At 55.6% G+C, this 24,732-nt stretch overlaps 2 protein-coding genes and 2 long non-coding RNA genes across 7 annotated transcripts in view; 3 read left to right on the plus strand and 1 right to left on the minus strand.

Moving 5' to 3' along the window:
* The first annotated feature begins 89 nt into the window (after nucleotides 1–89).
* On the plus strand, nucleotides 90–9,042 carry LSMEM1 (leucine rich single-pass membrane protein 1). Of its 3 annotated transcripts, XM_036230506.1 has the most exons (5): nucleotides 90–543; nucleotides 2,573–2,673; nucleotides 3,944–4,075; nucleotides 5,716–5,844; nucleotides 8,445–9,042. In XM_036230506.1, exons 3-5 carry the CDS (start codon nucleotides 3,949–3,951, stop codon nucleotides 8,573–8,575), a joined length of 387 nt encoding a protein of 128 aa, XP_036086399.1. In that variant the 5' UTR covers nucleotides 90–543; nucleotides 2,573–2,673; nucleotides 3,944–3,948; the 3' UTR covers nucleotides 8,576–9,042. The 3 variants fall into 3 exon arrangements, with proteins under 3 accessions (XP_036086399.1, XP_015976484.1, XP_036086400.1); XM_016120998.2 differs by lacking the exon at nucleotides 2,573–2,673 and having other exon boundaries at nucleotides 103–543; XM_036230507.1 differs by lacking the exons at nucleotides 90–543; nucleotides 2,573–2,673 and adding an exon at nucleotides 2,710–3,358.
* Nucleotides 9,043–10,322: 1,280 nt separating this feature from the next.
* LOC118610719 lies at nucleotides 10,323–15,672 on the minus strand. The gene is made up of 2 exons (XR_004953968.1): nucleotides 14,919–15,672; nucleotides 10,323–14,796 (listed from the first exon to the last, which is right to left on the minus strand). It is a non-coding gene; the product is annotated as an uncharacterized LOC118610719 (long non-coding RNA).
* A 296-nt stretch (nucleotides 15,673–15,968) lies between these two features.
* The window catches only part of VOPP1 (VOPP1 WW domain binding protein), a 34,052-nt gene continuing 25,288 nt past the window's right edge, over nucleotides 15,969–24,732 (plus strand). Inside the window, exon 1 of one of the 2 annotated variants that reach the window (XM_036230505.1) lies at nucleotides 15,969–16,160. Coding sequence is in view for 1 of the 2 variants with exons in the window: in XM_036230503.1 (XP_036086396.1) it covers nucleotides 16,107–16,160 (54 nt within the window). In the remaining variant the exon portion in view is untranslated. The remainder of the gene's footprint in view (nucleotides 16,161–24,732) is intronic. The other variant, XM_036230503.1, reaches the window with a different exon arrangement.
* Nucleotides 19,438–23,944, plus strand: LOC118610718. Its single transcript, XR_004953967.1, has 2 exons — nucleotides 19,438–21,691; nucleotides 22,014–23,944. It is a non-coding gene; the product is annotated as an uncharacterized LOC118610718 (long non-coding RNA).

Genomic DNA, 24,732 nt, shown 5'->3' on the forward strand with positions numbered 1-24,732 from the left:
CCTAGCAGTCCTCTGACCGGCCATCCTCCCAGTCACAATGTCACGCCCTGGTCTGCCCCTCCTCGCTCCCCCTCCGGTGGGTCCGGAGTCCCCAGCGAGCGGCCAGAGCTCGGAGCGGCAGCGCAGCTCTCCCGGGCGGGCACACAGGGGGCATTCGTCCCCCGCGGGAGCGCGGGAGCCGCGCCAGCTCACACGGTCTCGCCGGCCAAATAAGGACGTCCGCGGCCGTCCGGTGGGGACCGCGTCAGTCACCAAGCGAATGGAGGCATGGCGGCTTTTCCTTTTTATAGCGTAGTCTCAGTAATGTATTTGCTGAAAACCTCAGTCAGAACGGAAAAAGCATTTGGGATCTCACGCTGCTTGGCTGAATTAACACTAAATTTAGACCAGCAGCTTCACGCTGGGGCGTGTGGGCCTCGCGGGAACACCCGTGCGCCGAAGACGACGAGGAGCGACAGAAGTTGTAGAAAGGTTATTCTAGTTGCTTCTGAACAGTCGCGATTCTTTTTTTCTAGTCACCTAGCAGCCGAAGGTCACGTTTTTGTAAGTAATTCGCATGCTATTACTTTATGAGACTGAATTATGATTCTTGAGGCTCGTTTGTTTTTGGTTGCATGGGCTCTGTGCTTTCAACTTTTACTAGAAATGACTTAGACTTGATTTTTAAAATTACTTTCTGAAGGTGAAGAGGCAGCGACTCTGAAGCAGAATTAACGAACCAATTACCATGACCTGTTAGCCTTGACTTAAGCCCCGTCCTAACAATTCTGATATTGCAGCAAACAATGCTAGTGCGAGTTATTTCTGTGGTCTGATGCCAAGGACCTGTGGGGAGGAATAAAGAACAAAGCAGTCTTTCCTTGGCAACTATCTTTATTTGTCAAAATATTTGTCGGCAAGTAGTCAGAGAATTCCTAAACGATAAAAAGAATCAGCTGCTAGCACTGATCTAAACCAGAGGAAGATGGAATGACTTACACGTTTCAGCGCGTGGCCTCGGAAAGGGTCCCGTTAAAAGGATGCTTGCTTTGGTCAATCTGATTTAGTGAACAAATTAGCACACCAGAGTCGGGAAGGTGGGTCGAGTCAGCTCGGTGCAGAATTTAGTAAGGCTCTGACTTCCCTCGCCCTGCGGGTTGGTCCCAGATGCCCTCACATGGAGATGCCAAACATAGCAACAACGAGGTGTCAAACAGCTGTAGGCCCTGGCGTGGGGGCCATGTGACCTTGTATCCACTTCCAGAGTCACACGGACCCAACTCAGTTCTCTCTGCTGGTGATTTTCTGTTTGCATGTTGTGGCTAATTTAAAACTACATTGAAATAGCACCTATGGACATTGTGATATTTTCTTCAGAGCTCACTCTAAGTTGTTTTAGTGCCTCGGGATTTGGTATTACATTGAGTCACCTTTTGAGTCAGTAGCGAGACCAATAATTTGGAGAATTTATTAGCCGCACTGCCCTTAAGGTAGTTTTTGTGGGTATGATTTTCCAGCTAGCCTTCTGCCACGTAAACGTCGATGAAGCCTCAGTGTGAGATTTGCTCGCTAGTAATTACATTCCTGCGGGGGAAGCTAAGGGTCAGGATAGTAAGTCAGAGGTCCAGAAACGAACCATGCCTTAGTCACCAAGCCCAAAAGAAGCCGTGTTTGGAATAGCGATCCTATGAAGGGACACATACCAATTTCATTCCTCGTTAAATGTTAGCATTTGGGATAATAAAGTATAAGGAGATGATAAAATAGAAAACATTTCTAGAAAAGTAGTTTAGAAAACTGTGACCACGCCATCAGTCAACACTTTGACTTTTATGTGTAAAAGGGTAAGATCCGACTGATCTCCAAGGCTCCTTTATTCTATATGCTGCTAGTTTTTTTTTTTTTTTTTTTTTTTGATCACTTCATTTTTTTAGGAATGCTTTTAGGAATGCTCCATGAAGCATATTTATATTTGGAATTCAGTCATATCAATATCTAAAGTGCTTCACTGGTATCTTATCTAAAACACTCAGGGAATTCATGTTCTTCATTAAAATTGCAGGAAAACTGAAACCCCATTTTTATTTTTAACTTTGAAAAAAAATCAGTCCATGACTATTCAAACTCGCTCTTTTTTTTTTTTTTTTTTTTTTTTTTAGCAGGGGTTTGAGGAGCATATTTTTTTTTTTTTTTACAAGTACTAATAGGTCGTAGGTATTACCAGGAAGTTGCTGGGCTTCGCCGTTTTAGCGCATGGTTTACGCTGTTAACGCGAAGGGCTGGTACTTTCGGATCTTCTGCAGGCGTTCACTTCTCTTATTTTTTCCTGACGTTGGTTTCTCCTCACTCTATTTCTCTTCATTCAGTAGCTGGATATTAAAGGAAAATGTTTAAACACTAATGGGAAGTAAACACATGTCGCCTCTTACAGGCAGGCACCAAGTTTGTCGGCTTCACTAGAATCTGGGTACATGTCACATGAGAATTTTCACCCTCAGTTTCATTCCTATTAGTGTATTTGTTATTGACCGCCTCGAATTCTTTGGAGAATAGTGAGATTTAAGTCCTCAGTAAAATATCTCCGGTGTTCCAGTTTAACACAAGTCACCGGCGTCTACGCTTGGTGCGGGGCATTCGAGGAATAGGACTGGTGCCAGCCCTTAGCAGTTCGCGGTCCATCGGGGAATGAAAGAGGTGAGCGAATCAATGCCATAAAATATTCCTGGCAGAAGAGGGTACCTGGGGAAGACGGCCTGCTCTTGGGGGAGGCGGGGTTTGAGCTGAGTCTGGAAGGAGGGTTTGGGGTGGGCGTGGAGAAGACAGGGAGCATGAGGGGAGACGCAGCGGCCTCTGCAGCTCCGGGGCCACTTCCTGCTCGGCGGCCAGCGCCCGTGTCCGCTCGGCACCGAACCTTCGGAGCGTCGACACCCTCGTCTGCAGGAAAGGTTGCGGCTAGACTAGAGCATGCCTGACATTCTGTCCACACCCAAAACATCCTGGACCACTCCCTTATTAGATTCACTTTATAAAAAGGGAAAGCTCTGATGGTAATTGGGGTTTGTCTTGCTAGAGGCCCCTTTTCGCATGCTTAAAAGGCCGAGAGTTCTTAAAATAGAAACTTCCAGCCATTCGGGCTTTTTTTCAGTGTGGCTTGAAGTTGTGCTGTCATTAGAGAATATTACCTTAAATGCGAACCTCAATTTTAAAATGCTCTACCACGTAAGCGACCTCCGTCTAAGGACACTCGGGGGACTGGCGCCTCAGAGGTCCCGGAGCCCCGCCGCCAGGGCTGTGGGCTGCTGCTTCATCATCTCGGCTTGTTCAGATTTAGTCTTGAGGATGCACGGGCAGCATCTAGCGGCTAAGGATGCATTTTAAGGTAGAGACGCCTCTACCATATTGAAGGAGACTATAAAAATGACGGCTTTGTGTTAAAGCCTCGTGCAGGCTGCAGTGGTCCACGGTACTGGTCTCGTCTGTCAGAGTCTGTCTTTATGGCCACGGGCTGGCTAGCTCAATTTTATCTTTCTGTATAGTTACACGGTCTTCTTGCACAAAGGCTTTGAGACATCTCACCAGCAAATGAATCATGTAATAAGAGAGACACATTTAAAAACCAATCACAAAATGAAAAGGAGGCCCAGGGAGAATGCAGGCAGGGTTAAGAAATCCAGGAGAAGGAGCGAGCGCACGCAGATAGGTAAGCCGGAAGGCGGGGCACGGTCCCTAAAACTGGGCCACGCACCGGACTCCAGGCTTTCCGGCCAGCAAAGCAGAAAGAGTAGGTACAGCATTGTCCTCAAAAGGATCTCTTTACTCCTGGACGAGCAGAGCCTGCCCAGGACTTCGGCTGGAAACAGCGAGGGTGGGCGGCCCTGTCCGTGCACGTCCAGCTTCCCGCTGACCGTGGTTCTCGCGAAGTCCCCCGGCCAGCCCCGCATGTAACGCCGCTGTCATGTTCCAGGGACAATGAATCACTCTCCCCAGGACGCTGGCTCCACCGGCATTCACGAAGACAGAAAGCTCTACGTCGTGGATTCCATAAACGACTTGAACAAACTGAACCTCTGCCCTGCTGGGTCCCAGCCTCTGTTCCGTAAGTGGCCCCCCCAGCTCAGTGGCACCCCCCGCCCCAGCTCAGCGGCACCCCCCGCCCCAGCTCAGCGGCGCCCCCAGCATCCGGACGGTCATGTGGGTGTGTGGGAGCCGATGGGCCTTGGTATCAGCTTGACACCAGAAATGCTATGGATTGTTTGCCAGTATTTGCTTTTGTTCTCCGAATAGCCCTCAGGCTATGGGCTTTCTTGGCTCCTAAGCAAGGTTTGAAGCCTTGTCTTCAAAGGTTCTGAGAAGTCCCCCTGGGCTTGCTCTCCCCGGAAGGGGGTGGGGGCTGCAGAGCTGGTCTCCCGGAGGCTTGCTCATCCCGCTGGGCTGCGGTGAGGCCTTCCAGTAACCACGGCCAGGTCACGCATGGCGCCCGCTGTCCAAGGGAGGTCTCACTTCACAGTGAGTTGCTGAGAAAATGTTCCACGCATGTGTCCAGTGTTTATTTTTTTAAAAAAAGGTCGTTAAAGTTTTGTTGGGCAAAAAACGTCATCTTCATGTTCTACTTACGAATGGCAAATTGCCCCAATTAAAGGGTGCGAGAGAAGAGGGGGGAGGGGGAGCCAAACGAAAAGTCAGCTTAGCACCAAGTGTGCACCTCGCCCCTCCCCCCCCCCAGCGCCGCGAACGAGTCCCAGCTCAGAACGAGCCCGAGTCGCGTCGTCTCCGGTCGTACCGCGGGCGCCAGGCGCCGACTCGGCGTTTGTGTCGCGAGCACGGGAAATCGTGTCGCCCCGTTTCACATGATTCTCCTCCTGCGGCACCTGCTTTTCTCTCGTTCGCGCGGGTCCAGCGTGTCGCCTGCTTTCGACGCCGCGGTCGTCCTCGGTTCGGGTGGGGGTCTGGGCGCCGGCTTACGCTGCTGCTGGTCAGGGAGCCGAGGCCGGCGAGGGGGTGGCGCCCAGGCCTCCGTCTGCCTAAGCTCGAGAGGCGCAGGGAGCCAGCCCGAGGCGAAGTAGGGGCAGATGCAAAAGAAATTCAAGGTTCCCGTCGCCCCGCGTTTCTACATTTCTCACCCAGTTTCCCTTGGGTGTCATTGGGCAGGCCCGACCAAATGCAGACGACCGTGGCTTGGGTGAAGCCGCCGTCGTATCGGCCCGTCCATCCTGAACGCAGCTTTGTGAAACCAGAACTCATCGGGGCCATTTTTTTGTTTACACGGGCGCGGGCTTAACTGATTTTTCCTAGAGCGACATGGGCTTCCTGGTGCGTATCCCGGAGTGTTCAGCCTCCCACCCAACACAGGCGTCCCACGGCCAGCTGGTTTCACTCCTGGGTCACTTCGGGAAAAGAGCAATAGGCTCTCCATCCCTCTGACCCCTTAACTCCTTTATCCCTTCAAACCCCCAAAGGAAAATCCGTTCTGCTCGTTCAGTGTTAACGGATCTCCACAGACCTTTCCAAACAGGGGTAAGGAGGTAGCTTGCCCCTACTTGACCTTTAAGGTAAGAAGCTCGCGAAGGACAGCCAGCCCACAGCACCTTGAACACGAGCGCCTTCCTGAAGCGATGACTGGGAAGCCGGGCGTAGCCCTCACGTCCCTGAGGGTGGGAGACGGTTCGGTTCCGCTGACCCGCTGCAGGCTGGGGAGCCTTCGTCGTTGTTGTTACTTGTTTGCTTGTTTTCCGTTAGCACTGGAGGAGAAAATCCCAGATGCCGGCGCGCACCGAGGACGTCGGAGCTGCCGTCTATTCTTCCTGGGGCTGATCGTGGCGCTGATCGTCTGCCTGGTGCTGGTCTCCTGCGTGATATTCCTCACGGGTAAGCCCGTCCCCGGCATGTTTTCCATTGCCCGTGCGCGCTTGCTCTGTAGCTGCTGTGACAGGTCAGTGCTTACGCTGACAGACAGAGGCGGACGGAGGCATGGAGGGCCGCCCGATGTTGCCAGGGGCAGGGCCACCTTGTGCCCACCGCATGAGCCCACAGAGCCACAAGTTCAGAAACACGTACATTAAATATTTCTCCAACACTCGAATTCCTCACATGGGGTCCCTGGCTGTCCAGTGGTAGGCAGCTCATTCTAGCTAATTCTAGGTTTTCTTAATCTGACGCACAGGTTTCCCTGTTGATTCGGGTCTGTAACACATGGTCACATTCAGCGTCAGACTTCTTCAGGTGGGTTACGTCTCTGAAATGTTATGCCAGCATGAACCGGTGCGCCAAACATCATCCGGCCGCGCGGGGGAATGACTAAACCGTCGGGAAGCGGAGGCGTGCCTCGTCCGTGGGAGCAGCCCAAAGGGGCTCCGTTCTCCTACGCGGTGATAAGCAGGGAGGCGGACGGCGGCGGTCGTGGGAAGAGGCCGCGCGCTGGGTGTCCCCTCTGCCCAGGCCTGCGCGAGGCACCCGATGTCCGTTCGCTCACAACTCCGCGGGAACGCCATCGCATGGGATCCATTAGTATTCTGTTTTTACCGATGCTGAAACCGAGGCTTAGAGAGGTCAGCTAACACGCCCAAGGCCACGCAGCTCGGAAGAGCCGAGCCAGGGCCCAAAGACACCCCTGCCCGACATCAAAGACCATGCAGTTCTGCATTGTTATTATCCTCCTCCTGTATAAACAGGGTTCATTTTATATTTTTTTCTAGTGTTTTCTCTTGAAGGTAAAGTCATATTCAGAAGCAGAAACAAGATTTGAATAAGGAAGAGTGTCTTTCTATTAAACAGTTACTCTGTGGCAGACACATAAATTTATGATCTTAAATCCTTATCCTACCCCTCAAGGTAGTGTTCTGATATTTCGGTTTTCCTGATGAAGGCCTATGGCCCAGACACTTCATCTTTCCAGGTTTACCCAGCTAATCAGAGGTAGAGCTGGCATTTACCCCCGGTCTGTCTGGCTCCAGACATTCTCCACCGCCTGCGTGGTAGTAATAATGAGGCTTCCTACAGCCTTCAGGTAAACCTCGCCCCCTTCTAAGGCCGGAGTTGGCACAGGCATCGTCTGTAAATGAACTTGATCCAAGCCCGTCTTTAACAAGGAAGACCTTTTGCTTTCAGTGTGAGAACTTGTCTTCTTTATAACTGGCATTTTTACTCAAAGGAAACAAGACTATTTTATAGTGATTACATTCTTATTAAACCCTTGGGGCTTGTTTTTGTCCCAGCCCCTGTCCTAAGGAGGAATCACGGACAGCAAGCATAGAGTGCCGCAGATGCCTGCGTGGCCTGGCGGCAGCGTCGAGTGACCAAGCACTGTATTCCAGGGACACCTGGTTCATGGGATGCTGTTAAATGTTGCCTTAAGGGAGAAAAGGTTCTATTGCTGAAACTCGTTGGAGCATTGCTGCGTTTGATAATGCTCGAGTTGTTTCCTCCTGTGAATTTGCAGGAGGTGGGTTAGCGTGGACATCTCCTCTAACTTGTTTGCATATGGGACCCTTTCTTCTCTTTCCTGGCATTTCGCTTGGAACCCGCATACGTGGGACGGGCCTAGGCCAACGTGGCTGCTCTTTCTCTCCGTGTCTGGTGAACGCAGGCGGCTCCCAGGCGGGGAGAAGCATCACCTGTTTGGGGTTCGCTTCCGTTTCACACATTCCAGAAGCCAGCGGCATCTCTGAGGTGCTACGCAGCAGAGCTCAGTTAAAAGCCTCCCCTGTGTCTTGGCTCGTAATTCATTCGGCGTCATTTTTCAGAGGTGGTGGGGAAGCAGCTTCTGTCCCCAGTTCGGAAGGGGATGCTCTGTCATCGAATTTACCTCCCGCGTCAGCTTATCGGCTAAGCCCAATGGCATGTCACTAGTTAGTTTCCAAAAACGTACCTTGGAAAAAACTTGCCTGAAATGGAAATGATTAGAAGCCCAAATACTAAGTACTGATTTTGTGTTTAATTTCTCGGAAGATTTAACTCAGATAAACAGACCTCAGAGTGCTCCATTCCCCCAGTCACTCTGCGGCAGGCCGTCTGCTAATTTTGCAGGTTTTGTCTGTCTGCTCTCAGGGTGGTCTGAGGAGAATCGTCACACATGCAGTGTGGGCTGGTCTTTCAGAGCGAGCAGAGCTGGGCCTTACAGGCTGGATCCTCCAAGATCACATTCCCCAAAGGAGGAGCGAAACTGCTCTCCTGAGACTGGGTCTCGTTGGCATGAGCCAACACAGCAGTCGCTTCTCCGGGTCACTTGGACATGCGCTCACGGCCATGTCCGTCTCAGCCGAAATCTGTGCGGAGCCGCCCACGGTCGCGCAGGCTGGCGGGCCCCGGGAGGCTGCAGGGGTGCCTCTCCCAGTGGTGACCCCAGCCCTCGGCAGCCGCCCCCTGAGGCTCTGGGCCGGCCGTGTGGGCTGCTGGAGCAGGGCACCTGCCCAGAGTCCCACGGAACGTGCCGGGGACCCGTGCGATGCAGTTTGTTTTCTGTTTCGAAGTTCAGACCGGGCACAGGATGGACGACGTGTCAAGAAGGCTGGCGGCCGAGGCGAAGGACATCGATGACCTTAAGAAAATCAACAGCATGATCGTCAAGCGACTCAGCCAGCTGGACGCCAAACGGAGCTAGACGGACGACCTTCCGAGAGCGGCCGCGAGCCGCTGGGCGTGCGCCGGGCTGGGGCCCGAGCCTCAGCATTTCTGCAGCGACTGACCGTCTGGGTAGGGACCCCACCCTGCGGCCAGCTCTGCTCTGGGGACGGAAGCAGCTCCAAGGCCCAGGGTGCCAGGACCGTGGCCGAAAGGGGCTCATCGTACGGTGGGGTCCTTCAGCTTTTATGGGGTGACAGGCAACTGCCATGGAGGAAAACCAACGGTGAGCCAGAGAATTTGGTTCCATACGTACACACAGCTTCTCTTACAAACGGTCCCATGTCACCAGAGGCAGGTCGCTGTGCCAGGGAGGTTCATGGTGCCCCCTACACCTTTAGAAACTCCCCTCAAAAGCCTAAGGAATCTGCTGAGTGACAGTATTTGCATTTGGAGAACAAAATGACACATCATCTTTTCAATAAAATATTTTGCTCAGGTGATTAAGTTTGGACTCTTTTTCCCATGGACAGGGGACACATGGGCTTCAGAGCCGGTTATCTCCTGGCCATCGGTGGGAGCGGCCATGTGTACAGGGTGGGGAGGGGTCACGAGAGAACAAACTGCCCTGCTCCAGGGATGCTCACAGCAAAGTGGGGGGGTGGGGGGGCCCTCATGTACAGTCACAGAGACGCCACTGGCTTTGCTTCTCACACACAAAAACCTTTGGAACCCCGTGGATCGATTTGCAAGAAATCGATCGCTTTGTGGCTTTTACTGAACTCCGGTGGCGGACTGTACGTTCGGGGTATTTGGAACCTGCCTTGTTTTAGCACAGTTTATGATGATGTACGACATAGTGCGATGTAAGGGAGCCCCAAGAGAAGATGAGTCGTAGAAAATCTTTAACATAAATGGTGTCATGCAAGTCTACTGAAGAACGAAGTATGATTTTGTCATTTGGGGTTGATCAAAAACGTTCGGGTTTACCCTACAATGACACATATACACACAGACTTACCTAACACTAAACAGTTAACGAAATAGACGTAAGACCTTTTGTTTACCCATTTTTGCACTCAAGAACATTTATGCTGCATACTCATTTTCTTGAAATCGATAGAGTGCATGCAGAATATTTTGAAAATCTGAACTTTGTGTTTACTGGGAAATTCCTATCGACATGCTGATGGGGCATGGCAAAATAATGACCAGGATTCGTTGTGACATCATTTCAGAAACCGCAGAGAAGCTGATGCAACAACCCTGTCAACAAATCGCTTTCCTAGAATCTGTTTCCTCTTGTTATGCTTCGAAAAAAGAAAAAAAAAATCTTTCCACTCGCACGGAGGATGTATTCCATGCTCACTAATAAATGATTTTTATTCCAAGAAGGGTGTGGTTTTTACGACATAGGGTCTGAGAAGTCGTTCCATCCATCTTTTGGGGCCCATCCGTTGGGGTCTGCGCTGGCCCGCTGTGCCCGGGAGACACCGGCGGAGCCCCTGCCGCCCTGCCCGCAGGACGCCGGCCAGCGCGGCCCCCGAGACGCGGCTTTGCGGGTAACAGCTCTCGTCGACCCGTGTTAAAGGGTCGGCTGGCTGCATACAGTCTTTTCCTTTTTCATTTTCAATCTCCACGGCCCGTGGGAAAAGGGGAGACTTTTGGCGTTCATGTCATTTGGACCAACTGAGGTGTCTGGGAAAATATGGCACCAACGATTGTGTCACGACCCATTTTTTATTGCTTGGGAAGATAACGTTGAACAGAAACAATATCTCTCTGAGTCAAGACACGAAAAATAATTTATTCCGCCTTCAAAGCATGACTCCATTTAAATTCAGTAGAGGATGAGCAAAAGAAACGGACCACCGGAAAAGACGGCTCGTCTCGGAACGAGTGGCCCGCAAGCAGCAACAAAAACAAAAAAAAAAGAGAGCGTCAGGGCCGTGAGTTATCTTTCCACAGTCGGGAAGCATCTTTTTATTTTTTATTTTGTTTCGTAAGAAAAGAGGAAACATGAAAACATTCACTTTTAAATCCCCGTGTCCACTTATTCTCGTAAATGAAGATGAAAGCATTTCATTAAATTCCTTTTATAGGGAAAACATGAGCGAAACATAATTCTACTTTTCATGAAGAGGAAAAGGATTTTTTTTTTTTTAAGTGACGACGAAGCCGTTCAGAGCAGACGTGGTTCCGCGTGCGAAGCGGGCACCGGGCGGCCATGCTGTGCCCGGCGGTGTGGGCGGCGGGGCCGCTCTGTGCGCACAGCGCAGGGGACTGGAGAGAAGACTGAGAAGCGATCCCATCTCCAAACCGCAGGCGAGCCGTGTCAGGGGCAGCGGAGACCGGGCACCACCAACGGGGGACAGCAGCTCCCTAGCGGGCCCATCGGAGCATTACCTGGGAGGCTGGAAAAACCCAGTTTGCTGGACCCTGCTCTCTGAGCGTCTGAGGTCGCAGGCAGGGCGGGACCGGGGGGGTCGCTGCTCCCCAAAGCCGCTGCGATGAGCCTGAAGCTCAGGCTGCTGGGCTTGGAGGAGGCTCGGGCTTGCAGTCTGGTCCGGTTATGAGTACCGGGCGAGCCTCGACCTCTCAGTGACCTTCCTCAGCCTCCCTGACTGCCAGGACCTCCTGCTCTCATAGGGGAGGCGTTCCCACTGCTGATAGCAGAGGAGTTGGTAGGAACCCCCTCCGGCTCTGTTGTTTGTGTCACTGATGATTGTCTATTGAGGACAGGGACCTCTGGCCAGTTGTGGGTATTGTATTTACTCTTCAGGGGCCACTAACAATCTCTCGTCAAAGGAGCCATAAATGTCTTCGGAAGACTCTCCACTCCCTCCCTCAGCTTTCTCGCTTTTCATCTCCACCCCCTCCGTCCTCTGCCTCCTCCATCTCCCCCTTCACCACCCCCCGCCCCCCCCCCCCCAGCTCCTCCATGTCTGGATCCTCTCAGCTGTGCGGGGCTTAGCTTAGGCTCCAGTTTGAGGAGATACCCAGCTTTGATGAAGGGCAGAGGATGTGCATGAGAACCCAGCACCCCGAAGGGTCAGGAAGCTGAGGAGAAGCCAGACAAGGGTCTTTTCCACTTCCTGCCGTGGGAGAACCTTCCAGAGAGCAGAAAACTGTTCTTGCATCAGATGCTCTGTGACCCATGACCTCGGGGACTTCTGGGGACGTGAGACGTGCAGCCCAGCTGGGCCGATGGACCAGCCGGCAGATCGTCTTTTCACAGACGCCGAAAAAGTTCAGTCCTGGATCTCGATCTGAAGACACGAATGATTCAAAGGTAGAGCTTCGTGTTTTTTCTTTTGAGCAAAGTCGCACTGCGCAGGGTCCTGCCCAAGCCAGCAGCCCAGCTGCACGTGAGAAGCACCCGCCCCTGCCCGCTGAGTCGGACCCCACCTGGTCTTCACGCTGAACGGGAGCCTCCTGCCTTGAACGGTTCCATCTGCAGATCCACCGAGAGAATGTCGACATCCCCGGAGGTGGAGAGCGCCTGGGAATGGCCGATCTCCCTCATCTTAGAAACAACGGCCGTAAGTGACTTAGAAACAATTCTACTCTTCAAGACAAAAAAGTAGAACCTGTCGACACCAAAATACTCGACAGTCAACTGAAACCCATGACAATAGTAGGAAGTGAGGCAGGGGACGAATTCACCCGAGGAGCTGAATAAGGCGTTGACGTGGGCAGAGCCTCGGCCACCACTCGGTGTCCTGGAACCGCGTCTTAAATTCAGAAGAGACATTTCCTAGCGGAAAAGACGTCAAGTAGCCTTCGAGATGCAGTCCAGGGTCCGTTTGTAACCTTCGTGCAGTACGGACGGCAGAAACCCAGGCCTTTTCCACGTTGCTCGCAGACGTCACGAAGGAAGCCAGTCTCCTGGATGGGCTCGAGCCGGGGACGTCCTTCGATCTCGGGTTTTGCTTGGTCGTCGCCTCCTTGTGCTGTGCCCCATGTGTGACTTTCTCCCCTCGGCTCCCTCAGCTCGGTAACGTACAGAAACCGGCCAGAGGAGCCCGAGAGGTGGCTCCAGAAAAAGAAAACACAAGGTTGGAAATTTAACAATTGCTGTTTTGAAAAAAAAAAAAAAGAGAGAGAGAGAGAAAACCCCGGTTCAGAGCGAATCACAGCCCTGTCCTACCAGGGTCTCTGAACTCTCCTCCGTGGATGGTCGGGGGCCACATAGCAGACCGACAAGCTCAGTGTGACCAAAGGTGACCACGTGGGTGCTCTGGTCCTCACGGCGGGTGACATCCCCGGCCTGTAGCTTTCTTAGTGAAACGTTAGGCTTTCTTTTAAACGAGCCCTGCTGTTGTTCTCCGGCATGGAAGACGATACCGTTGAGTCCTCAGAGTAACTTTCTTTTCCAGAGCCCTCGGGGGCCAGGCCACAGGCACCGGGAGCGCAGTGACCACAGAGCTTCTCACTGTCACCTCCCCCCACCCCCCCGCATCCCATCTCTGGGCACGGGAAATGTTGAGCGTTAACTACCCCGTACCCCGACGTGAAGCACTATGTGTCTCTCCATTTTGCTTTTTATCGAATTCTGGAGATTTTCCTCGCTTTGCTTTCTCTTGCCTCCTCAATCTACCACGAACGGATTTCATCTAACCGACCCTACACTTTCTCTTCTAACTCTAAATGTGTAAAAAGAACTGCCAAATCAACGTTTTCCGGAGCATTTTCTCAGTCCGTTGAGATCTCATTTCCAGGCGTGTCCTCGGTTATCGGCTCAAATCAACTCTCATGAAACTGTCCTCTAGGTTTGGCCTTTCGCCGACACCGCTCCTAACTGCCATACGGGCATTCCATCACTGGGCCACTGACGAAATAAGTTTATCAATGGACATCGGTGAGAGAATGTCAATAAGGCCGTGAACACACCTGCCTCACCTGTCAGCCTGTCCAAAGCACAAGCAGGGGGAAGCCTGCTCGCCTGCCCCTGGCCGTTCGTCTAATGGACCGTGACGTCTGGACAACAGATTTCATCCAGGTCCCCCTGTCTCATGGGGCTGTGAACGTGTTTTAGTCGTGGTCTGGATGTTTTCTCGCTGGACTGAAGCTTGGTCTTGCGAGCAGACTAATGTCCCTTCAGAGGCTGGAGCCCTTTCAGGGAAGCTACTCCCCACCGGCCGCCAGCCCCATAGCCACGGAGGGACCCGTCGTACTGGTCAGCGCTTCGACAAGCCCGTGCTGTTGGGCCATTGTGGTTTCCCGGTTTACCGCCCTCCACCCTCAGGGTGAGTGGATGTGTTGATGGCATTATTAAGATTCAACTGGCAAAATGTATAGAAGCCCTCCAGATCACCTGGGCTGGCCGAAGTCACTGCGGTTGGGCCTCCGAAACCTCCATCCATCCCCTCGCGGGCTCCTAAGCGCTCACCCTCTGAGACAGTCACGGGACACCTGTGCATCTCGCTTCTTTGAACCCTCAACTGATACAGGGAGATGCACTTCGATGCTGCGAAGGCCTGGTTGCTTTTGCTGCAAGTCCCCAAGCTCTGGTCGGGCGATCTTCCCACGTGAGCGCCGAGGGCATGAAACCCCCCCAGCTGACACCGTGACCTCGAGACTGTTTCCTGGAGAGACACCTCCATAAAGACCCCCTCCAGCCTCCCCGGAGGGCCCCCATCGGTACTGCCGACTCCCCCCGGGCTGCCGAACCCTGGGCAGCAGACTCCTGGACACACGCGTCACCTAAAGGAGGCCCCACGCCCTGACTAGAACTGCACGCGGTCTGGTGACCGGAAACCAAAGCTGTCAAAAATGAAAGCAGGTGGCCTCTGAGGGGGACGGCTTTCCCCAAATGACCGGGGGGGCCTGCGCACCTGCTCGCTCACAGTTAATTCCTACTCCGTCTCTCTTCCTTGGAAGGCAAACACGCTCGTTTGTGTTTCCTCATCTACCGTGAAAGGGGACGCTTTCCCCGTTACTGGATCTGTCACCCCGGAACCTGCACCTGCCCAAGATACCGATGGTCTTCGTTTCGGTCCCGACAGGCCTGAACTCCTGGCTGAAACTCATCGCGCAGACTAAGTTCGTTGCGTTGTTTTAATTCCGTTGTGTATTCTCGTTAAGCTCTGCACTGCTGCTTGGTGAAACTGTTTCCTGATCAATACGCCTTGTTTTTATTCCAGGAATGAGGGAGCCGTTAGGCTGACGGAGCCGCTTCGCAGCGAAAGGCAGGCAACTCATCCGGACGCAGCTGCAGCCGGTGAAAAGGGGTGGCGGGAGGAAATTCCTGAGAAGAAACTGATAAATGAGGTAGAACACTGGTTAAGGTTCTGATCGCAGAGGTCATTTGCATTTTTACAAGATAATTTACATCGACCGTGGAAAAAGCGTTTGCATCTCTATTATACAATAAGGCTTACAACTTAGTTTTCTGCAAGTCGACCTCTGCCTTTAAGAGAGCACCAAATAGTCCAAGTTCCTGGAGACGGCAGACCCTCGGTGGGCATCTTTTCCACGCCTTCCCGGAACGAAGGCTCCGCCCAGGCTTCTTTTCTGCTTTGCTTGCATGCGCTGCCTCTAACAGGTGTAGCCTGGTGGCGCCTGTCTGTAGTCTTCGGATAAGTACAGGCGGGGACTGCCCGCCGCCTCAGGTGCCAGCTGTGTTCATGACCCCCGCCCCCCTCCAGCCCCCGCAGGTTCATGCCCTTTCTGCTCCTTTGTTACCCTCCGCCCTTGGGGCTCTGCCCTCAGCACTCTGTCCCCATTGTGTGAGTGGCTGTTATAGACTCCGGTCATAGCTTCCTCATGCCTACACCCTGGCCCTCCAGCTCAGGCTCCGGGACGTCTTACAAGTTCTGAATAAGCGCAGAGTGAGGTGGGATCCGAGCCAGGCTCGGTGGGCGCGAGGTGGCCGGGGGTGACCGGCCCGGGCGAAGGAGACCGCACGCGGGCTCAGCAGCAGGAGTGGGGACCGCGGTGAGGCCCATTTCGGTGAAGCCCCTGCAGGGCCAGGTCAGGACGGTGCTGGCATAAATAGCGCCGACGGCCTCCGCGAGGTGAGGGGCAGGGGGCCCGCGCTGGCGGCGGGCCTCCCTCGGGCCCCGGCTGTCCTTCCCCGCACGTGGGTGGGGCGCATGGACCCCCGGTCCGCAGGAATCCGAGGGAGAGTGAAGAACACGACACACAGGATGAAAGGCTCAGCTGCAGCCACTCCTCTCCAGAACAAGTGTCGCCCCGCCCGGGTCTGCTTGGGGGGGACAGGGCGGCCACCGCCGCCGGAGGAAGCGCCGGGGGGGCGGCCCCCCTCCCACTCGCCGGGCGCCGAGTCCCGCGTCCGGTCCGGCGCCCAGCAGCCGTGCGCCCCCGGCACGGCTCCAGGTGCCCGCGGGCGCGCGCCCCAGCGCGCTCCGGCCGGGGGCGGGGCGCGGGGCGCGGGGCGGAGCCGGGCGAGGGCTGCGCGGCGCACCCCGCTCCCGCCCTCCGCCCGCGGCCCCAGCGCTCGCCCGCGGGCGGTGCCGCTCGCCGGCCCGAGGCCCAGCACGCGGGGGACGTGCCGCCGAGCGCGCCTGCGACGCGGAGCCGGGCGCGCCCGGAGACGACGCGGAGCCATGAGCCGCCTGCCCGGGAGGACGGCGGCGCTGCTGCTGGCGCTGCTGGCCGAGGTGGGGGCCGCGCCGGGCCGGGGCGCGCGGAGGGGGCGCCGCGCGGACAATGCGGGCGCGGAGGGGGCGCGGCGCGGGGACGCCGGGGAGCGCCCGAGAGGCCGAGCGGCCGGAGCCGCCGCCTCGGGTCCTGCAGACGACGCGGCGCTGGGACGCGCGGGGACCCGGTGCCAGGCGCCGCCCCGGCCCCCCTCGCCCCTCCGGGTCCCGCCCTGCTGCTCCCCATCCCGCAGCGCCCCCGGGACCGCCGCTTTCTCCGGCTCCCAGCGCGCGTCTGGGGGACTCGGAGTGACCTTTTCGCGCTCGGCGCCCCCTGTCCCCGCGCCCCGAGGAGGGCCGGGACCCCGCGGGGGCGAGGCGGGGTGCGGGGGTCCCGGGAGCGGCGCAGGCGCAGAGCGCGGGGCGCGGGGCGGCGGGGGTCGGAGTGGGAGGGGCGCAGGGCGGGCGCGGGGATGGAGTGGCGAGGCGAGCTTGCGGGGTGCGCGGGGACACCTTCCGGCCCGTGAAGGCGAGGGGCCGGGTCTCCGGACGCGCGCGGAGCCGGGCGGGTGGGCGAGGCCGAAGCGCAGCGCTCGCGGGGCGACGCCTGGTGACCGCGGCCCCCGGGGGCCGCGGCTGCCCCGGGCCAAGTCGCACGCGCCGATGAAGCGCGTCGCCAGGGCGGGCGGGTCCGCGCGCGGGCTGGGGGAGTTCCCGGTCACCGTCCGAGCGGCTCGTCCGGGTCCCCGCGCGGCCCCTTCATTCCGAAGGGAATTTGCGTTAAGTTAACGAAGTCCTGGTAAATGGGGGACGTAACGGCTCTGTCTGTCTTTTCTATGGCGAGGGCTGTACAACCCTTTCATGCTTGGGCGTCAGTGCCGGAAGCGACTCCTCGGTTTTCTGAACTGAGAAATAAATGTCACGCAATGTTGGGGCGCGGGGGGGGGGTCTCAGCGCTCTTGAAAGGAAGGTCAACGGAAAGTTTCTTGCACTAGGCTCCGTCATAGCAAAAACTGCCCCCCCCCCCCGGCTTGGCATTTAATTTATTATTATTATTGGTGGAGTGCCTCTCCACTTGCATTCTTTGCCTTTGTTCAGAATTTTAAAACCTTAGAATGATTTCCCCTCGGTGACTCACTAGACATAACAACGGAGAAATGAATCAGAGGCCACAATTTATCTCAGAACACACGCATCTGCGCCGACCACGCCGCGCCCACCCCGCCCCCACCCCCTTGGGAAGCCCGCGCTGGGCGAAATTCCCCCGCGGCCGGCTGGTTCTGCTGTTCTCCCACGGGGCGCTGTGGGGGGGGGGGGCTGTGCCCTCCCCTGCCACAGGGCCTCAGTGCTTTCCAAAAGAGCTGCTTTGTCGCTTAGGAATTTCTCGTCTTTAAATAGAGTTCAAATCATGACCGAGACGCTGAAGGATCTTAAAGGCACAACACGGATGCCTAAGTGACTAAGGCGATGGTCTCGGAAGCTGACTGTCTAGCCGGGGGGGGGGGGGGGTGCGATTTCTGTTTTCACCAGGATTCGTGGTGGAGCCCACTGTAGGGCTTATCCCATGGAGCGTCTGAGCAGTCAAGGAGATTCCGTTGCCATTCAGGACACGGGAGTTTATGTGTCAGATGTATCTCTGAGATGTTTCATCTTAAATCGCTCTGACTTTCATCTAGAAGGTGTCGTTCGCGGAGCGCCTTTGATGCTTGGAAGTCCCCAATGGCATATGTGAATGTGCGCTTACGGTCGCCGGGTGTGTGAGGAGGCAAAGGGTTCCCGTGACAGTCGAGGGAGGTGTCTGACGGCTTCTCACAGCCAGCTGCAACCGGGGATTGTCTTTGTTTCTTTGTTCTGCTTGAGCTGCCTTCACTGTTGTGTAGCTGATCATAAAGCACCCGGAATAAGGAAGGGAGCCTCCGGTCATTCCAGTCCGGCCTTTGAGCACCCTGTCCTTAGCCAGTACCCCCAGGGCCCTGGTGAGGGGTGTCTGCAGCTGGCAGCGCTGGGGTAGGGAGGGGACCTGGTTTGGAGAGAGGTCTGTCCTCCCCTGCCTCGCCATCCCTGTGTAGAAATCGCTTACCTGTTAGACATCAAGACAGCCTGTATGTTTACTTAGCTGACACTTCTAGAGTGCTGACCCTGTGCCAGGCATTGTCCTAAGCACTTTACAAATATTAAGCCCTTAATCCTCTTGGCAATTGTTCCTATTTTTATTTCCAATGGGAGCTGTTGGGGAACTGCCCACAGCCTCTCTGCTGCGGGACTGTGAGGGGCTGGAGCCGTAGAGCCAGGCCCCGCTCCACCTCCTTGTGCTGCTGTCCAGCACCCCCCAGCACCCCCCCCATACTAGCCTGGAGGGAATGCACGTGGTATGCCCCCGGAAAGTGGACTTGGGCAGTAGGGAAACCAACAAAGGAGCCTTTAGAGACTCCGGTCACAGATCCTTAGGGGACCAGGTAATTCGGCATCCAAGTTCAGACACGTTGGAGGGCGAAGTCGGGGCTGTGAATCGGTGTGCCACGCAGCGGGTCACCAGGACCGCTGGGGCCCCTGGCCGTGTGCTCGTCCTGCAGCCAGGCCGGGCTCGAAGTGGGAACAGGTGCGGGCGGCCGCCTCCCTCCCCCGGGGCGGCTTCTCGGGAGCTGCTGCTGAAGTGACCTTTCCGGGTTTCCTGTGGCCTTATCTCTCTGTGCCAGCCGCTTAGGTCCCAGGCACCTGGGTCGTGGTGTGGGCAAACCCCAAAGGCCTTTTTCGGGTCATACGGTTTTGTGCTTCTGTTCTGCCCCCTGGCTCACGTGAGGTCCTGGGGCCGGGCTGCGGGCGGAGTGAAGGTGCCCGTCCAGCTCCCCGTCCCTCAGCGAAGAAATTCCCAGCGGCCTTCACGGGGCCGCAGCTGCGCCTCGCCAGCGGAGAGGAGGAGGGGCTTCTCACCGGACCCCTCACCTGCCAGCCCGGGGAGCACCTGGGCCCCGGGCACGTGGGCCTGCACCCTCCCCACAGCGTCCCCTGGATGTGGACGCTGCCGGCTCCTGGGGGGTGGGTTGCTGGCACTCGGTTAGAGGTTTAGGCGTGAAGCTGGGGGTACCGCTCATACACACGCCCCAGGGGCGCGCCGCGGGGCGCACTCCGCTCGGCTGTGTCCGTCAAGGGGCTGGAGTCTGTGTCTTTCTTGTCCTCCCCCAGAGCCAGACGCTGGAAGCCTTGCGGCGAAGCCGCCTCGTGCTGCCCAGTCCTTTCGGCTCCAGGACGGCTCTCCTCGGGCCGGAGGAAGCAGCGGTCCCCTCTAGAGAAGGTTGGAAAGTGAACGTTGCCTTTTGAAACGAGGGAAAACGGGAGGGTTCCTGAGTAATTTTCTAAAGTCCTGTGTGTTTTGACACCCAGCAGCGCCGAAATTAGAACCAAGTCAAGCTCGTTTGCGCGTCTCGTGCCAAACGTCTTTCGTGCCCTGGAATCCCCATGAATACGGCAGCGCCTGGGCGCCAGTTTTCTGAAATAAACCTCTTCAGCCCTCCCACGCCTCAGAGTTTTTAGAATCTGAGCAACGTGCAGTTGGAATGAAGAGCAGGAGTGTGGGGAGTCTGTCTCCGGAAGCTCCGGGGAGGCCGGGCACCCGGGGGCGGGGCGACGGTGATGAATGAACAGGTGGCAAGGACTCTGAAGTGGGGGGACCTGGCTCCAGGGCTGCGGGGACAGGGGCCCTGGGCCCGGACTTGGGGCGCTCCTTGCCTCTTGCTTCCTTCTGGCTTAGCTGACTCTAGAAGTACGAGGCTCAGGCTAGCGGCCGCGTGACTCATCGAGCCATGGGTGCTGTGTGTGTGTAGCTCCCCAACCCTCACAGCAGTCGTAGAGCTGATTAGGGTAATTTTAAAAGCTTAAGTTGAGAACCGTATGTGTTGGTGAAGTTATATTTCACACCCCTTCCTTCATCCTTTGTGGTTGTCTGTCATCGATTGTCGTAGCATCGTCGTCTTTATCCGACGGACTCGTAAGAATGTTGAGCAGCTCTGAGTAGTAGATGTTGACGCTGAGGCAGATGATTGAGATTTTGACTTGGCAAGCACTGACGTCCTTCATTTTAAAAAATCAGAATTCGGCTTCGGACGCGAAGCGTTTCGAGGCGTCTGATCGTTTGCCCTTGGTGAGGAGCGAGCCAAGAAACGGGATTCTAGAAGTCACGGAGCAGGACATCTAAACTTGGGCGTTCCTGGACTCACACTGCAGAGCAGCCCCACAGGTCCCTTACGCAAGGCCGCTGTGTTTGGGGATAAGGAAGCCGTGACCTTCGCTCGTTGGGGTTAGGGAGTCCAGTGCTGGGTGCAGACAGGGAGGCGATGAACCGAGAGAGAGAGATCATTTCAGGGAGCGCAGCTGTCTGCTTCAACACCCCTGAGGAGACAGCAACAGCCTCAGACGGGAACAAAGAGATCGCGTCTCATGAATCGGGCTGGAAACTGGTCAGCCGTGGGCCTGACGGGAGATAACTGCGTGGCCCTTAAGTTTCCTGTTTGGATGGCGGTGGCGTCGCTTCAGTGGCTGTAACACAGCCGCGCCTGCTAGGTGCCCTCCAAGCCACAGGTGTTTCAGTTCTCGGTTCTGGAGGGTGGGAAGCCTATCAGATCACGGCACCGGCTCTGACGGCAGGTGGGGGGCGGGGCGCTTCCTCGTTCCAAGCCAGCACCTTCCGGCTCTGTCCTCACACTGTCCGTAGAGCTCATTGAGAGACTTGCAATAGAAGCAGCCTTTCTAGCTGTAGAATTATATAGTCCTTGAAAGGCCTTTGTAAGTAGAAATTATGTGACTTTTTTTTTTATATAACTTATGAAGAGTATAGTTCCTAGCCAAGGGCCTGCTGCTTGTGTGAAGATAATGGGCCTTGTTACAGTATGATGAGGTGGGGGGCAGGGAAGGGGGGCGCGCACACCTACAGAGCTGCCGATACTTTGAAACCTAGGGGAAGGGCCATCTAGAACAATACGCTGGCCCCACTGGGCTGCAGCCAGCAAGAGCTGGGTCTCACCTGGCACCTGCGCTGGGCCGGGCGCTGTCCAGCTGTATGCTGTGGACCTGAGGAAGGAGATGCCTACCACGAAGGGCCCCTGGTGGCCCCCGGGGCTTAAATTCACACGCGGAGCCAGCGGCCGCTTCTACGCAGTGGGGGCGGTGCCGTCTGAGACGGGTTGGGGGCGTTTGCCGGAGGGAGCCATGCTCTGGGGGGCTGCTAGGGCTGAGGACAGGGGGTCGGGCGTCTCATACGGTTGGGGGAAGTGTCTACTTTCGAACACCCGTTTCTCTCATTGGTTTCTCTAAGGGAAATATTTAAATCAAAACCAACATTGTTAGGCCCAGATCTATAATCTAAGTATTATTTGTTTTACAGTAGACGGATTGGGGTTTACAGCCAAACCTAGTGTGGGTTTTTGTCACTGGCACACACGCTGCAGTTTTCAGGCTAGTCCTTTATTTCCCTCGCTTTGGAAGCAGGCCCCTTGCAAAGATCGTTACTGGTGAGAACCCATCAGCCCGCCCTCCTCGTCCCACCTGCTCCGAAAGAGGTGAAGATGCATCCCCCTTGCGTTCTGCTGGGTGTGGGGCGGATTGCTAGGACTGCTTTAGAAACTGCCCCCCGAACCCTCCTTTTTGGGGAAAAACATTCGAATCCCGGTTTACAGGGAGCGGGAGGAGCAGAGGGTTCCCATCCCACAAAGCCTCGTGGCGCAGTAACGCAGGCGCGCGAGCGCGCAGGCGCGGTGGTGAGGCGTGATTACCTCGCGTGCCGCGGAGTTAACTCCGGGAAGGAGTCCAAGCGTCATTTATTTTGGGGAGATTGACAGTTGTAATTGTGTCGTGAAGCATTTGTCTTTTTTTTTACTGTAGCGACAACAGTGAAACCCAGACAGAAAGCCCCACCCTGACTTGGATCAGACCGTGCAAGGCGAGGATGCCCGTCTGCCCCGGAGGGCGAGCATTTGTCGGCAGTCTGTGGCTGGCAGTGCATATGGCTTTAATCCGGGTCTGGCGGTGCAGTCTAGGACAGCCTGTGTCTTGTCTCCACAGTGTTGTCACGTTTCTGGGGTTAGCGCAGTCGAGTGACTCAGGCCCAGGGAGGTCCCCTGGGAGGACAGGGCTCCCCAGCAGCCTTTTTGATTTCTTCTGTGAATGACCTATGTCAGGGACCTGGCAGATGGCTCCGCCTCAGGAGGGGGGTGGGGCTTCACGACCTGAGGTGTCCCCGAGTCCTCGGAGGTGGCCCTGAGGGTCCCTGGCTTGTTGGGAGCACTGGGGGATCACGCCCGCCTTGCGGGCGATGCCTGAGCTCAGAGACCCCGCGTGAGTGTGGCGGTGCGTCAGATGCTAAATGTCTGCGAGCAGTGCTAGCTGTACTTCCTGTACGCCATTCACCTTCTGGCGGGGACGGCCATCTAGTGTGAGGCAGGAATGAGGAAATATTCGCCACCCCATTTCTAAAGAGAGTGGCGAGAACAGCCTTTTAAGGCAACTTAGCGTCTCGGGACGAGAGGCGTTTTGTGCAGAGCCATTGAGATTGGCCGAAGTGGATTCCTCCCCTCGCTGCGGTTTCTGAATCCAGGGGCACTGGCCTTTGATGGCTCGTCTCGTCCTGTAGGGACTGCCTGACCCACGGGTCGTGTGCTGAGACCTGCAGAGGGCACGGCCCGGCTGCAGCCGGTGCCACCCCCTCCCCCGCCGTCCTGGTTCCCGGCCCCTAAGCCGGCTCCCACAGACCCCTCCCCACTCAGTCCCTTAGGAGAAAGGGGTCGGCCTCCCTTCCTCTACTTCTGTGCATTTAGACGTTCGCGTGGACGGCAGAACCGCCTTCGGGACGTGCTCTGGGCAGTGCTCAGGGTCTGATTCGGTCTCGAGCATTTCGCGCCACCGCAGCTGGGCAGGAAGACGTCGCGAGCACGAGTGCGAGTGCACGGCAGGGCGTGTTGACTGCACAGCCGGGCCCTCCCGTGGCTCGTGGGAACACTCCGGGCATGAGACTCCGATCTGAGTGAAAACTCCCGTTGATTCTAGAGTGATCGCACACTGGGAAGCCGGCGGACCGGTTTTAGTTCCCGTAAGCTCCTGCTAAGAGGGTCGGCAGCCAGCCACGCCAGGCGCTTCGCTGGGGGGACGTCAGGGAGGAAGCTGCTCTGGTCGCCGCGTGACGCTGGCCCTGGGTCAGGGGTAGGGCGTGCGAGCTGCAGTGCTGAGCGTTTCCCTCCCGGAACCTGCCCCTGTCCCCATGGTCACGCCGGACCCTCCTCTGGGAAGGCCCCGTCTCCCGTCTTTCCAACCTCATTTCAAACACGGCCTTCTCCAGGAAGCCTATGCCGATCCCTCAAGCCAGTGTAACCGCCGACTTTCAAACTCGTGGTTAACACATTGCTTTGTTTATTATGACAATGAAACGAATGTGTTCTGATCAAGGACGAATGGCAAAGTAGAGACATAAAGGAACAGAAAGAGCGCTCAGCACACACCGCCAAGTCGCTAAACCTGCTGGTCAGGGCTGAGCCGGACCAGGCCTGACCGGCCAGAACAGCCACTGTTGACCCAGAAGGACTTCGCTTCCTTCCTTGAGGTTCTTGCCCCCTCATTTGCATTTTGGAAATAACTGGTCCCTGTGAACGTAGCCAGAATCCTTCATTTGTGTGAAATAATGACTACTTTGTAGTTTTTGCTTTTATAAACCCTGCCTGTTTTTCTTTCCCTCGGAGTGCAGTTGAGTTTCTGCCTTGATCCGTGTCTCCCACGCTGCGGCTCCTGAGGCTCAAATAAATGCTTTTAATTTTTTATTTATAGTCCAGAATTAATTTTGGTTAAGACGTTTGTCAAAAAAAACTGGACATCTAGATTTTTCTGTAACGTTTCCTTATCTTAAAGGTGTCGTGGACCAAACAAAACGTGCCCCTGGGTGGCTGGTTGGAGATGACCTTTCTCAACTTAGTTTCCAGCAAGGGCTTCGATGTTTGGTGCAATTATTTCTGTGTGCTCAGTGGGTCTCTGTAAAGATATTTTCCTATCGTTTCTCGAATTTACATGATTCTGTAACTTTCAAGAAGTTCGTAGGATTTATTGGTATAAAGAGACTTAAGTTTAAATTATAGCTCACTATGCTTAAATGTCAGAGAAGACTAGGACTTCACTATAAAATTAGCCAAAATGCCCTGCCTGGCCTCAGTGTTTATGTGGCATCATGGTTAAAAAGAGCCACAGAGGCCACCTGGCTGAGGCCTCTTACATTCCTCCTCCTTGGAGCGGGGAAGCCACCTTGGTCCTGTGAGGATTCTGTTCTCTGCGAAATCCCCGGAGGCAGTTTTCTCCCCAGCCTCAGAGATGGGACAGGGTTTGACCTGGATGCTAGTGGGCCATAGGTGAGAGCACTGGAATAACGTCCACCCACCACCACTTCCCAGAGCTGCGCCCGCATCCTGGCAGCTGACCTGGCGCTGCATTCATCTCATTCCTAATGAGAGGATTAGGAATTGTCCGGCCTTCTGCCGGATCGGGCAGTTGGCATAATGTGGGTGGGCAGAGCGGACCCTCCTCTCTCACTCCTCTGCTTTTGCTGGTTCATTCTTCTGCAGAC

The sequence above is a fragment of the Rousettus aegyptiacus genome, unplaced genomic scaffold (assembly GCF_014176215.1).
Source record: "Rousettus aegyptiacus isolate mRouAeg1 unplaced genomic scaffold, mRouAeg1.p scaffold_m13_p_13, whole genome shotgun sequence".
Classification (NCBI taxonomy): domain Eukaryota; kingdom Metazoa; phylum Chordata; class Mammalia; order Chiroptera; family Pteropodidae; genus Rousettus; species Rousettus aegyptiacus.